This window comes from Galendromus occidentalis, unplaced genomic scaffold (genome assembly GCF_000255335.2).
Source record: "Galendromus occidentalis unplaced genomic scaffold, Mocc_1.1 scf7180000077516, whole genome shotgun sequence".
Lineage (NCBI taxonomy): Eukaryota > Metazoa > Arthropoda > Arachnida > Mesostigmata > Phytoseiidae > Galendromus > Galendromus occidentalis.
Genome location: NW_003805504.1, coordinates 661,438 through 676,801, shown reverse-complemented (window position 1 = coordinate 676,801; position 15,364 = coordinate 661,438). Strand labels below are relative to the sequence as shown.

The window sequence follows — 15,364 nt, the reverse complement described above, 5'->3', positions numbered from 1 at the left end:
CCACGGAGACGCCTCTTAGCCTCGACTAGAGAAGGTCTGGAGGTGGAATTTCCTCTACGCTTTGTCGATGTCTCAGGTCATCGCCATCGATATTCTTTGCTCGTACGGATGACTGAACAGATCTAAGAATTGTTTATTGAATGGACGATTTCAATTATAGCGCACCAGCGTTCTGACTTCCTTTCCCCGTGATCATTCTTGCGCCGTTAATGGGTTTCACCATTAATTATTATCGATGGTTGTTCTTGTGAAACCCAGTCATGAAGAGGCAATCTACTAAAGGGACTGCGGAGCGGCTCGTAAGCCCGAAAGTTCTTGGGCAGCTCGAATTTTTCCTCCCATGAGTTTGAAGGCCGGCTCAATCGAACGTCTGCTCACCATAAACGCTCGCCGTCGGCGGGCTCCCGATATCTCGCGGAGCTGAGCAAATCGCCCCAAGGGCCCGTATCTGCCGAAACTTGATCGAAGGACCTGAAGTTCGATAGTCGTGTGCCCACCGGAGCCTTACGGTAGAGCAGATTCCCTCTGGCGGTAACGCTTCAAGATTGACATTGACATTCTGCCGAATGAAGGCATCCGAATAGCTTGACGCGCCGACGACGCGGCACTGGCTGGCAGAGATCTCCGTACTTCGGATTTCCCCCGGACGAACGGCTTGTCTTTCGTTTCATCTGCGTCTCGCCGAGACTGAGGATGACGAACCGGGCCCGGCTCGAAGCTTCACAGCGGATCTGATGGTTTGTTCGCAGTATCCGACTCGTCTGTCTTCAATACGGCACCAGAGAAGCACGATCCTTTGGAGCCGTATTTTTCTGCGAGTACGGACGGGATGGCCAGGATCAGGATCGGGGAGGCTAGGAGGAATAGGAGACCGGAACCTGCGAGTAACCCAAGGACAAGCATCCGACGCAACCTGACCGAAGCCCTCGAATGACCTGATCTGTTCTTACACGGTCCCTTATCGAAGTGTCGCAGAAGGAAGTCGTCATCCAACGAGGCTAAACAGAACCAACAGAATAGGTGACGACAATTTCTGCACAGCATCTGCGCGCAACCTTCTCCTCGCTCGACTAGGACATTGCAGTGTGGACATCGTTTGATGCCTGAAATTGGATACAGAGAAATATATATTATTCTTAGCTCGTCATACGCGCTTTTTGCTTTTGCTTTTTCGTTCCTCCGCCTATCGGTATAACACGGTATATTGCAAATCCGGGTGGATGAAGAAGGGCCAAGGTAGGCCGAGATCATTGAAGCATTGAAGAAGTATTCGTGAGGTTCGTTCATTAGTTTATGAACTCCTTGATTTATCCGAACATTGAGATGCTATTATTTTGACAAATGTCGCTAAGCTCCGAGTCCTCGGGACAAGGTTCTCTTCTCCGCGTATTCATCCTTTCGTTCGATTCCCTCAAACGATTCTCGTCCTCGAGATCTTGAAGATTCAAAGATGATGATTGCTCGGTATACTCCAGATCCCCCAATTCTCAATCCCCCGATTTTTCGACCCGCTAATCTGGCGGGATTCCTGAGCCGCCCCAGAGATAGTCGAGAGATGAAAATCGATCGGATTAGGTGTAGAATTATTCCATCTGTACTATCACTACAGAAATTTCGGGGCACGAACAACCAACCATATCGAAGGTTGGCATCAGGGTCTCAACCTAGAGGTTCGGAAAAGCCATGTGAATATCATCGAAATTGTTGAGCATATCCAGAAACAGGAGGCGGCGTATTCAGTCAAAATGCTGATTCTCGAGTTGGGCCAAGCTCCGGGGAGACAAAAAATATCAAGCTCTGAACGATAAACTCATCAAATTTGTGGATGACTTAGAATCGGATCAGATCTCCCTGATCGAGTACGTACACCGCGTGGGCTTTAATCTTTATTCGCAAGCCTGAGACTGAGAGCCTTTGAGCTCCTTGGAATAATCAAATTAACGATACGAATACATGATCCTCGGAGAGAGAGATCCCTCCGGTAGAAGGAATAAAAAACGTGGAATGAGGAAACCTCCGAAGGTCGGAGACACCCATGGATCCGCGATTGGAAGTGATCGGTAGTTCATAGAAGTCTCCGAGATGAGTGATGGGTGGCGAGTCGAAGAGCCGGGGGATCGAGAATCGGGGCATCGGAGTAGAACCGATTGCTCAGACAGAGCGAAGAATGTGGGGGGTACTTAGTTCGGCTCGTGTTTTGTTGATTCGAGGGGCTGCTGTTCAAAGAGCAGATGTAGCCGAGAGAGTTCTCCGGAGTAGAGGACCGAGTCCGGGCTTCGTAATGATCTGGAAACAGCCTAATGAGGCGGAGACAAGAATATCGAGAGCCTCTTATCGTCCCACACATCGGTGCGCAGCTAATCTCGATAACATGAGCCGTCATCTTAGCGAGGCGGGTCCGAGCTATCGCCATTGTTCTTGGCCGCCCTATCACAAGCACTATCGAACTATAGCTGGAGCCTCTGCCGCCGGCAGACTCCGAAGTTCGCCGTCAACAAGAGGCTATCCGGATGGATACTGCATCCGATGATCTGCTTCGGATCATTCACTTATGCCTGTACACATGCTCGATGAACCTAATCGTATCAGTGGCTTCATACCTCCTGACGTCATGAGCTCATATCCGCTACTTTCCGGACGTTTCGGAAGCGAAAACTTCCCGTTTCGCTCAGCCCAATCATGAGTGCCATTCTGAAGCTGAGGCTCATCCTCATGACTCATGAGCTCCATTTTGGAGGCGTCAACGCCGAATGTAAAGGATGAGGGCGCTATCGCCTTTGCCGCATGTCGGCAGGCGTGAGTTTTTTAGGAAGATACGTATCAAGGCAAGAACCCGACTCCGATGTACGGGAGAGCTCTGATGTCGGTGAGCGACTCGGTGTCCGACGTTCGATTCAGTGAAGTCAGCCGACTAGATGGTCGGGCAGAATATCCACTGACAGTTGCGGTTTCACTCTAAGCTCGCGAAACGCAAATTCTTGCCGCCAAAGCACCGATCGAATGGCGGAATACTATGAGAGGAGGAACATACCTGCTAGACCACACAACGTTTTCTGGAAGACGGCTGTTTTGTCACAGTCTTTGAGGGGATGCCAGGTGTCTCGACAGACGGCGCAGAATGTATATTCACACGTTGGACATTGGAGTCCATAGGCATCCGTAGCTGGCCTCGGAAGTTGGCATATATTCCCGCAGACCGGACCTGGGCAGAACATACGCAGAGGATCGCGGGCGACTTCCTGGTTGAGCGATAGGATAGCCCATCGCGCGATTAGTCCGGGCTGGTCTTTTAGAAGACGACGAATTTGCGACTCTCGAAGATCGATATCACAGTTTGCGTGAGGGCACGGAATCGTAGCACGGCCGTCTTGAACATTGACGACTACGTGTTGTTGTAGGCACTCTATGCAAAACGAGTGCGCACAGGGTTCTAGTCGCATGCGCTGTTTCGCGCTGACGACACAGAGGCAGAGCTGGCACAGATTGGCGAGTGCCATATCCGACGTGGGAACCTCATTCGCTGACAGCGATCGCAGGACAGATTTCTCAGAGCGGACGTCTTTCTTCGGAGCAGTCCCAGACGGTTGACTTTCAGCCGAGACTCGACCGAACTTCTGTTTTTTCGATGCGCTCCTGAACAGCCATCCAAATGAGAGGCAACCCCGTCGGGGTCGGCTGTCCTGCTGGGCCAACCGACTGGCTGCAGGCCCACTGTTTGACATGCCTTCGTTCATGGTCAGAGTTTGGAGAAAAGCGAGCGCCTGGTCAGTACGATGTCGCGAGCAGCATCACTGCTACCACAGGATTTCCGAGTAGCCTGCAAAATTTTCAAGTAGACGCTTTATGATCAACGTTCATTCCGTGCCGATCACAAAAAGTCATCCAATTGCCCGTAGAAGATATCACTGTGAACGGCAGACGGTAAGCTTGGACGGTCGATCAGCAACGAGAGCAGGCCCTTATTCTTGGAGGGTATCGTTCCATTGACGTCGCCCTAGTCCGAAGTAGCGTAGGAGCCGTTCCCCAGAGAGAGAGCCCCTTGAGGACGCTGGCTAGAGACTCTCAGGAAATAATCTGACCTCCTTTTGCTCTTCCAGGGTTTGAGCTCTTGACGCCATCTCTAGCAGTCCCTCCGGAGTGCCCCAGTCGTCATCTGATGTCGTCCTCAGAAGCGCGCTCGACGGAACCGACGCAGACGAGCCGAAACCCGTGTCGGTCGATGGGGAAACATCTGGCGACGAACCCAAGTCCACGTACGCCTCCGGAAACAGCCCATTCTTCCCCTTGGCATTGACCTTCCTTCGCGCCAGCCTTCTCCCACATCTCGACGCATAACCGTCACCGTATCACCCTCACGAATGCTGATTTCGCCGGGCGCCAGAGCATCGGAATCATAGAGAACCCCCACCCTAACGTGGGCCATAATTGCCCCCCGTTCAAACTCTCCAAACCAATTAGAATGGAGTCGGAGAAGACCGAAAGGGGTTGTCAATAGCTATCGGACTTATCGACACGCCGCATCTCCACCAATTATATTTCCATCGTCGATTATGATTGAGCGTCAAGGACGGGATCTAGGGACTTACGGTGGCCGGCAGCGGGCAGACTCCGGGCAGCGAGGGGCTGGGTTCAACGGGGGCTCGGACCCAGGCACAAAGGGCTCGGGAGCTAGGAACGGCTGTGGGTCACTGAGCTGAAAGACCTTGGGCGACACGAGGAACACAACGTTCGCGTGTTTTCAAGGCCGAAGTGACGATCGATAGCCTCCGCCGTTCGTTCTATTCCAACGCTATGCCCTCTCCAGAACTCTAGAATCGTTGTCGACTGGACCACCACCACAGCTCTCTCCGGGGCGTGCCGACCGCGCACCGCTACACTTCCGAGGTTCACCGCTCATTACCCGTTAAGCATACGGGAGGAGGTCTTCCGACCCCGACTCCGATAATCATCATCGCGAGAATCGGGGTTGCTGAGCTCGTCCGGGGTCCAATTAGAATCCATGAATCCCGCATGCGCATCCGCTGATGCTTCGCCTGTGAGTCCGCTGGTGTCCTCGATCCTCGTGCTTCCACTCGGCTCCTGTTCTCTTGGAACTCCGTGATGAGAAGAATTCCGACAGAAGAATCGATGAACACTGTCCGACCCCCGTGACCTGAACAAGAAACGCACGCCATCAGAGATCTAGGGAATCTCTCTTGAGGGGCATGCGCCTCGCGAAGCCTGGTCGATCTAGAAATTTTTCCCGAAGCAATAATTGTGGTCGGGCAGCGCCATCTGAACCGAGAATTGCGAATAACCTCAATGGATATGGAAATATCTTTATCTCTCTGCAGTAAGTAATCTCAGCGTATCAGCATATCCCTCCTGTGCGACAAGTCTCTAATCATGGCGTTCGGCTCATGGCATTCAGCAGAGTCACTTCTCGATTTTCCGTTCTGTACCCTTGGTCGTCGGTTTCCGATGGCCTCTCTGAACGCGGTTCGTCCTCTGAGGGGTCCGGGGGACGGACACGGTCAACTCGATGCCGGGACGAATCGATGCCGGACAACCTGATGCCGGGAAGCTCGGCAGAGCTGCATTTGAGCAGTCCGAATGAAGCCCAACGATCGTTTACATAAGAATCTCAACTAGAAACTCATTCTGCGCCCAATGTTGCACACTGAGACATAAACACTTTCGCCCTGTCCAACCCAGGGAAATTTTCAATTCGAAAATCGAACGCAACTCGGCTTCTTTGTTGATACCGCTACTCTCGCTCATCCAAGAACAAGGGAACTTCTCGACGCGGCAGTCTCACATCTCTAGGTGTGCGCTTCACGCTCTGAACTTTTCGCTAGTATGCGGACTCCTCCACAGATCCTTCGAATGACCAGATTTCTCCCGTGATTGGCGGCACCGATCGGATGCAGTGGAGATGGCGGGAATTCTCCCGCCGGAATGGGGCGGCGACCATATGGTTCGCTCCTAGGGGACCGTGGCTCGTATGAGTTTGTTTCGAAGCATTGCAATCGGTCAGCTGTTTGCCGTAGCATTTTCGTTGAGCCTTCACTCAAGAGATATCTTTGTGCGCACGGACGACTCGCGATTTCCCGTCTCAAGGAAAATGACGTCCGCATCTCGATCGATTGTTTCTCAGAGAGGTGCACCGAAGAAAATCCACGACGGGCATGTCTACATCCGAGAGAAGACAAGTAAGGACGGTTTCACGCAGTTTTGGCGGTGTGAACGAGTCGGAGCCTGTAAAGCACGCTTGCATACCTGCGTCTCGACTGGCGACGTAGTGAAGCTTATCGGCATCCACAGCGATGAGCCGAATCCAGCGGGCATCGACATCGCCAGTAGGTTATGCACTCTGAAACGGCGCGCTCTAGATAATCAGGAAACCCCGCCGCAGCTCATAGAGAGCGTCTTTGAGTCCTCGTCGCAAGCGACCGGGTTGGTCGCACCGAAGACGGAGACTCTAGCAAGGGTTGTCAACAGGACCCGCAAAGCCTCGAGACGTCCGCCCCTACTCCCGTCCAGTCGCGCGTCGATTATCATCTCGCCTGAGTACACGGTGTACGAAAGCAGTCCTGGGCACTTCGAATCATTCCTCCTCGGGGACTCGGGTAATTCCAAGCGTGATCGATTGATGTCTTTATCAGTCAATACATTCGAATGGCTCGTGGGACGATCCTTCCAGGATGACCCACCAGGCGTCGGCGTCGATGAGGTTTCCTTACGTTCAATTGATCATATCCCTGCAGGTGAAGGCGATGCCGACCGTATCCTGTGGTTCGGTCGGCAGTCGGTATCCGAATGGATCGGCCTCGTCTCCGAGGTCTACCAGGATGGCACGTTCAGCCTGTCTCCACTCTTATTCTACCAGATCCTTGCCGTTCTGGCCGACCGAGACGGCTTCGTTCTACCCGTGTGCTATGCCCTCTTACCGAACAAGACAGAGCACACGTACCGCCGGATGCTCGGAATGCTCCGTGATACCTGGCCTTCATTGAATGCGTCGGCGATATCCTCAGATTTTAAGAAAGGTCTCTTGAATGCTTTCGTCGGCGCATTCCCGGCTGCCGAGATGCACGGCTGCTTTTTCCACCTCGTTCAGAATCTGAAGAAAATGCTCGGCGGTATGCACCTCATGGGTCGATATCGGAATGACGCAGATTTCAATCTCGCCGCACGCATGATCACGGGCCTCGCCTTCGTGCCACCGGAATGTCTCGATAATGTTATCGAAGACCTTGCGGTACACCTTCCACAAGAACTCATGCCAGTGCTCAAATATTTCGAGGATGCGTACGTTGGTTCGCTGCTCCACATCTTGCCCGACGGACGCGAAGTTCGTCGGGAGCCTTCGTTCGCCGTCGAGATGTGGTCGGTGTACCAACGCACTCTAAATGACGATTCGCGCACAAATAACTATGCCGAAGCAGCTCACAAGAGGCTGCAAACCGAGTTCGGAGTCGATCATCCGACTCTTTGGAAGCTGATTGATGGTCTCCGGAGAGTACAGCATCACAGAGATCTGCGATACGCCCGCCTCGTCGGCGGTCACTCTCCGGAGCCTGAACGCAGAAAGTATGTGGAAGCCGATATAAGCTTGCGGCGAGTGGTCGATAGTTTCCACAGTCGCACCTCGGTCGAATTCCTACAGGGCGTTTCTAAAAACTATGAAATGAATGCATGATCCGGTCTACCCACAAATTCGACGGGTAACCGAGCGTAAGTTTGTATATGAACTATAAATAATACCGTTTGTGAAACATCAGAGCAGAGCGAACGACGTAAATTAAATGGTGCTAAATCGTTCTAGACAACCCGGGACTTCCGACGATTTTTCCTTACGTGCAAACGTCGACCTTCCAACGTGCCAGAGCACGAAGAACGATTCCGCGGATGAAAACCCTCCCAATACTCCTCCGCCCGGAGAAGTTAGCTGTGTGAGGAGCGCTCGCCTCCTCGCGCTCTGCTCTCCCAAGCTCTCCCCCCAATCATGCATCATCGTCAGAATCACGGAAAATTGTGCTCAACTGTGACTAAGCAGAAGTTTCTCGAGGCGGTGTTATTTCAAAACGACTATCTGTCGGTGTGCCGATCGGGCATCGAGTTGTCCGGCATTGATTCGTCTGGCATCGAGTTGTCGGCATCGAGTTGTCATGTACCGCCGGGGGAACCTAGGACCTCGATATCGCCTTGTGCGCAGCTGCGTTAGCATGAAGCACCGACTGTTGTCGGCGGTGCGGGATGTAATCACATTCCCCGGTTGTAGGAGTTCAAAGAAGAACTTCTTACCAAAACTGTTCGGCCTCTGGGTCGTTGGCTCTGTCGGGTTGACCCGAGCTGCGCGGCTGCTCACCGCGCCGTATTGTTACTAGAGGATGGAGGATCCATTTTTCATCGCAGCAGGTGATGGATGGTTGGAACTCCGTGCCTCGGGCCGTTGATGGAGCTCTCCGCACACGGTCGGGTTCGCTTCTGCGCTTCGGACAGCTCATGAGGCACCAATCGCCCGAGCTTCCGTAAGTTCCTGAAAGCCTGATCGATTAACATTCGAGTTAGCCGCGAGGTCTTCCTGGGTCCGAGCGCTGTATTCCACGAATGGTGTTCATGCGCAATGGCGGAATAGCCTATGTCGAACTCCGCGTATCACTGGTGTGAGTGCGCATGACTCGCTCATTGGAGAGAAGCTGCCGTGTCCCTCCAGGAGCAAACGGTGCGCTTGCGCCGCTGATTCCTTCAGAAGGTGAAATGTCAAGCGTGTTCCGCGCTCAACGAGATTCGTGAGAACACCCTGAGGGGCGAGAACGCTCCTCGATCCCGTGAGCTTCACGAGATCATCGAAAGCATTCCACGAAGCTGTTTCGAACATTGAGTCGCTGATTCCCTGATTCCTCTCCTGAGGGAATCGCGTGGAGGCGCTCAGTATTTGCGATCTTACGAATTGGACAACACGGACGTGACATCGAAAAAATCGGCTGGACTCTCTCAGTACCTCCACCAGTCGTATTGGATGCTGCACACGAGAGAATAAGGAAGAATTATTCTCCGATATGGGACGGGCAGCGGCGAAAACAGTTGATCGATATCCAGAAGAGACTTGCTGAATTCTCGGAGATCTAGAATCATGACACTTGCTGAGGGAAAATTCTAGCTCTGAATGAGATCAATGGATAGAGATTTATTCAGCAGTACACTCTGGCAATCAACCTGGGCTTTGTACGGAATCGGGTTCGATCCCTCCGGAACATATACATGCGAATCGCGTCCAAGAACAGCGGACCTTGCGCTTTCGGGGGCGGAAACTCGCATGTCAGCACAGGTCTGTCCCTTACGGTCATTATCAAATCGAAAACGGTAACTTTATCAGGGGCGGCTATCAGGCTCAGCACAATAGCGAAATGCAAACCCTTTCTGATCGGAATCGCCGACGAGGTCTTCATCGCTTTGTCAAGCGCAGAGTGAGAAGATTCGGCCGCCGCGTCCAAGACCGCCGTTCCATCAGAGCCGGTGAAGTTGGCAATGGGTCTGCTCTTGAAGAAGCCGCATCTGGCGATCGCCGTACCCTCGTCCCTTGTTTCGAGACTCAGAGAGAGCAGAGAAGTTTCATTTTCGCCGAGGATGAAAAAAGTCATTATCAGGTCCCGAACATGCCGGAACTGGCCGGAAAATAAATAATTCCGCGAGAGCGTCTCCGGATCCGGAGCTCCTTGTCTCATCTTCAAGGAAACATCCATGTACACTCCGGCATATTCGCAAGTAGAACAAGACTTCACTTCGCTGGATCCTCGTTTCCTGCAGTAGGATGGTCTCTTCCTGTCTTCACTGGCCTGACCCTGACGTCCGAAAACTGACAGTGCTTGACCATATGGGAGCATCGCTTTGGCGACGGCGATGGCGTCCTTCAGAATTTGAAGCTTGGGATCCGGCGTGGGCTTGCTCGTCGTCATTTGCAATATCCCATTGAGAGTGCCGCTCCCGAACAGCAGGCCTGTCAGGAGGAACAGCAGCAACACGCCAGGGAGCCAAGTCTTTTTCATGAATCGCTCTTCGAGAGCTCAATTCGTATCTTCGTTAACATCTGGATATGACGATCATAGAATTCCTCGCCCAATGTGTGAACTCCGGGTCGGCGGGACTGATAATGGTGGGTGGATGGTGGTGGATTTGGTGGGTGGGAAAATTGAACAATGCAGGAATCTTCGCAATCTGGGTTTATCGGATATGGAAAGCTCTTGCTTGCGATATGCGCGGCTCAGAGTATCCAAGACCCCTGATATTATACTACGTAGTACGTAGAGAGCGTATATCGACGGGATATTCGAAACTCCGCCGGCACAATTCTTCACCGTGAGACCTCCCCCGGCTCGAGAGCATGATCAGGGACGTATCAGGGAGGGACGTGACGAGGTAATCCGGTCGGAATGCCGGAAGGTTGCCGATGTCGTCTCAGGAGAAAGCAAAATGCAGACGATTTTCCCGATCCAAGAATCTACTTTCGACCTTCTCTATACTTCGCGAAAAGTCGCCCAGACAATGAGGGGACTCCGGGCCATCCGTATGAGAGATATTCGTCGACCCTCGGCACACGGTGTATCTCCGGTGGAGCAGGGAAGTGCTCCTGAAGTTTTTTTGAATTATGTTGCGGGTAGCACCGCAGCTACAATTTTCACCTACCCTTGGCGAATCCACTTGAACGAAGTGTATCGTTGCATACCAAGATATCCTGTGGTGCATGGCGCTCATCCAAGGAGAGCTTTGAGGCCTTCGATTGCTTAAAGCGCTCATGTCCATTCCTCGGCGTCATTCGGACGCACGGCTGGGCTGAATTGCTCGGGACAACGAAGCCATGGCTCCGAGCCCGGGGAGTCATGAAGGTGTCGCGGGAGAGCCAGTGCTCGAGGTGAAGAGGAGCAAGGACGGAAATGAGCCTCGTATTCGGGGAGGGAGGGGGCTCACTGAGTCAGAACCACATCCTGGCCCATCGAAAACAAAGAACGACTTGGTTGCACCGGGCTCAGCGGTGAAACCTATAAATGCCAAGATCAGAGCGGCTACGTACGAGATTGAAGCGGAGGTCAGAGCGAATGCGGCTACTTCCGGAGAGCGATTGAGCGATAAGGTGAAAACGCGCTCGGACGCCCTGAGTAGCGGGCACAGGATCATGCCTCCGGATCTGAATGAATCGATACACGATAAGGTCGAGGCTTCGCTGAAGGAGAATCCACGAGAAACCAATCACGGAGGGATAGCGCCCGTTCCCTACGCATCTGCGGGATTGGCGAAGGAACCGGTTCCGATCGTGTCGTCACCTGGGGTCGGACTGATAGCACCAAGTCCGGGGGTACATGGAAGCATATATGGAAAAACGCATTCGAGTGTGCTGGGGATTCGAGATGGAGCGAGTGCAGCGAATACCAAGAGACTAGAAAACGTTACTTACGAGCCGAAGCTCAGCGATGGAAGGGAAGGGAGAAGGGTGACGCCTTTCTCCGAGATACCAAGATTTCCGCTCAAGACGGCGTCCGATCGAGTCTTCTCCCGAATCGAGCATGAGGTAAGGAAACCAGTGGGGGCGCTGAGGATGCCCAATCGGTCACGCAAGCTCGCGGTCCCTCTTCCGGATCTGAACGTACCTTCGGAAGCTGAGACGAAGTCTGTCGCGATTGTACACCAAATGGCACATGGAGGAATCGCATCGAAGCCGAAGAGAAGCCTGGACTCAGGGATGAAACCAGAATCGAGAATTTCGGAAGCTCAACGCGGAGCGACTGGCTCGCTGACTGCACAGCCCGGTGCAGTTTCCGTGGGCTCGAGGAAGCCAACGGAACTCAAAATTGAATTGAATTCCACCGCCACGACGAGCGGGAACTCGGTGAATATTCCGGGTCCGGCGAAGCCAATGAGCCCCGAAGTCGAGTTCCCGCACATGGGCTTGGAAGCCATTACTGCGTCTCGGGTCGGTACAGCGGAATCCTTGCTGAAATCAGGTCCGATGATAGAGAAGACTGAGGGTCGATCGAGGGCCGCGAAGTCAGGGGGAATGAGGCTCGATCGCTTCGAAACGCTGACCTGCTCGGAGCCGGGGGTCGAGATGTGGAATCGCGGGACTCCAGGGAAGAAAACCGATACCATGAGCTCAGGGGAGTCGAAGAGCTTCAAGAATATAACGCAAACGAACGTTTCTCACTTAAGGAAGAGGACGACGGCATTGAATCATTGCAGCGGAAAGCTCGACTCAATGCGAACACTTTACGTCGGAGCTCCTGGATCCGTCGCGAGAATTGGTTCTCCTCGTCAGAGTGCAGTAACGCGGGCGGAATTGGAAACGAAGACGGAACCGAGTTTGAACCTCATTGAGTTGGACAACGAGAGCACTCGGGTGGATTCTGGGATTCTGATGCCAGAGACCGGAGCAATGAGCCCGACGGAGCGGGTGCAGGCGATTTTTGAGTCGACACCGATCCCACCGGGAGCGAGGGACCGACAGGGAGCGTCGATTCAAGGGACATTGCTCGACGGGCTGAGAAAACTCCATCGAGAAGTTCCTGGAACGACGGAAGAAGCTCGGGCGCCTGGTGCGACTCCGCGGGAACATGATGAGGAGAAGATCGGTCCAGATGTCGTGATCACTGAGTCGGTCCCGTCGGCACCGAGCGCCGGGAAGCCCGTGTGCGTCGGCGATATCACAGCCCCCAGAACGGCGATGCTGGACGCGGGATTACCAGAATCGAAGTCTGTTGAGCGGAAATCGGAAAGAGAGATTGCATCGAAGAAGGATTCCGCTGTGACAATCCCAGGCATGCGGGAAGACATCAGGAGGACAGCTGCTCTCGAGGCATCGAGATGCAGAAACGATGTGACCGCGGCAAATCTGGGGCAGCGAATAAATGTGTCGGGACTGGATCCAGAAATAAACGGAATTTCGCGCAAAAATCAGAATCCTGATCGACGCAGCACCAAGGGGGAATTTTTCATCCCGTTCCCGGAGAGGCAGGCGGATCTCAAGTGTTCCAGACCTACCGCATCGAGAACGATCGCAGGAGCCGTGGCAGGGAGCCCGAGGCGGTCACGAGAAGCCGAAAAACGTCATGAAGCCGACGAATCGAAGATGGGGGGCGTGGTCGGCTTGATTCCGCCCATTCTACCGCCACATATCTCTCAAGAGGCGAAAACCGAAAGTCGCCGTTCGGCGACCAGGAACGGGGTCATCGCGCAGGATCAAAGACTGCAAGAATCTGTCCGGAAGAGCCCACATCCCAGAGCAAAAGAAGATGAAAAGTTCGCGCTCATTCAGAAAAGTCGAGAAACCATGAACATAAGTTCGGAATCTCGTTTCTCGGATATCGAGGAAGCAAAGCCCGGAATGATTTCGCGGCAGCACGACAAGGACGGAGGAGGACCCGGTCATCGGAGCAAGAGTGCTCCCCCATGGTGGCTATGGGTCACAGATGCGCTCGGTTTCGACATTGCGGAGAAAGGGAGTCCGAAGCCAACGACCGAACCCGGTTCTGAAAAGCGCAGAAAGGCTGAGAGACCACCGAAGTCTATCTTGAAGTGGGTTCTTTTTTGTGTTTTCGCGAGTAACTTCCCGACAGGGTGAGCGTCCGCATCTCCTTCAGAAGTCGGCTCGAATACATGGGACTCTCGATTGCATTCCAGAGATAGCCGACGCCAGAGAGCCCGCCGGAAAGAACAGCAGCGCAAGAATCTCGTCAAAATCAGAGTCTCGATGTCGGAGGAGAATTGCATTTCGCCATTTTTCCAAGGTCGGCAGAAATTCGTGAAACCCCCTCTCCCCCAGAGACGAAAGCTCGTTGAGTTGGCCGAGGACCTGACCAGAGTCATGAGAGCCAGAGATGGCAGTGGATCCAGTTCTGACGTATGTTTCCTTCTCATACGATCACTAGCGAGGATAATCGAATAAGAACCTAGAGCTTCGCGAGATTCTCGTCATGATCGTCATCATCATATTATCCATTCACGCCGTAGGTGAAGGAAGCTGTGAACTCGTCCCCCTGGAATCCTTTCGTGAAACTGGACCGCGAGAGAATTCACGCCAAAAGGATGGCGGAGCTCGAGCACCGGATGGAGATGATTGAGCGCGACCTGCGATTGAGGGATCATGTCAATCCGATGAAAAGCCTCATGCCTTTGAATTCAGCTCTCATGAGATGTCCTCCCCAACTACCAACGAAAAGACCTTACGAACATCCTCTTGGACCCAGATTCGGACATCCTTCCCCGGAGCTCATTGGTCTGGCGAAGACGCTGAAGTCCCAGGATCTACCGCTTAGGTTGAACGAGCCGCCACTTTCTGGAAATCCCCCTCCGTTGTGTGAGAGGGAGCAGAAGCCTATGCCACGAGAAGACCGAGAACCACCCTGGAAAGATTTGAGGGCACCCTGTGATCGCGGAAAGCCTCGACATGACGAAGAAGATGACCATGAGGACCAGTTTGACGACGACGGTGATTCCGATAGTGAGAGCCCTCCTCTGCCATGAGAATCATGTGTAAATTATCGGTAGGCGACGCTTGTATCCCCTCGAGGGCTGGGTGAATCGCTTGTATGCGCCATCGTCATTATGGTATGCCGGATGGACTCCCACCAAGTTAGCGGGCTTTCGTCGGGGAAGTTTCGTATTCCCTTCTAATTCATTAGCTGATTAATTCCTCTGCCGGTGGGAGCGTGACCGCGAGAAGCGGTCAGCTGTCTCTGGAACAGTTGGGAGACCATGAAATTAAACCTATTGCGTGTTTTCGAGTTCATTGGCGAAGACAAGCTTCTTTTTGATCACGTCGCCGGAGTCAACTTCCCTCACCACGGATTCCTGTGCGCCGAGACTCGAACCAGACAACAGATGCGAAATCATGAAGACTAATCTGTGCGATCATACCCTCTGATTCGAGAGTCAATTCCAAGAGCGGAGGGGGGAAACTTCCTCTCAAGGCTTCCCTTAATGCCGAAACTCATCACGATGGCACTTGTCGCCAATATGTTTCGGACGAAGAACTTGGCGTTCCACTCGGTAGAATCACTCGTCTCGTATTAAAAGTCATCAACGAGAATATCGACCATTCGGTGGTGATCGGAGCTCCATTCAGACTATTGCGAGTTGCTCAAAACATCACAGACGGAGCCTTTGATCGTGGTGCGACTTATACCGCGACCATTTCGCCACCGTCCACAGCCAAGTCCCCGTCGGAACGGAGGATTGATTTACGTCAGATCCCAGTCGAACTATACGATTTACAGCGCGATAGAAGCTTTCCTCTTCTCCCTCCAGCTAGCGTAGCGTTCGCGAGGAGCTGCCGACGCTCCAGGAGGAAAATTCAACGCACTGCAGCTTGTCCAGAATCGAGTTTCCAAAT

At 53.2% G+C, this 15,364-nt stretch overlaps 1 protein-coding gene and 1 pseudogene across 1 annotated transcript; one reads left to right on the top strand and one right to left on the bottom strand.

Moving 5' to 3' along the window:
- Positions 1 to 720: 720 nt before the first annotated feature.
- Positions 721 to 3,722, bottom strand: LOC114828430 (E3 ubiquitin-protein ligase RNF144A pseudogene; annotated as a pseudogene).
- Positions 3,723 to 6,103: 2,381 nt separating this feature from the next.
- Positions 6,104 to 7,681, top strand: LOC100904485 (uncharacterized). Its single transcript, XM_003747359.1, has 2 exons — positions 6,104 to 6,608; positions 6,747 to 7,681. The coding sequence occupies exons 1-2, from the start codon at positions 6,104 to 6,106 to the stop codon at positions 7,679 to 7,681; spliced, it is 1,440 nt and encodes a 479-aa protein (XP_003747407.1).
- Positions 7,682 to 15,364: the final 7,683 nt, after the last annotated feature.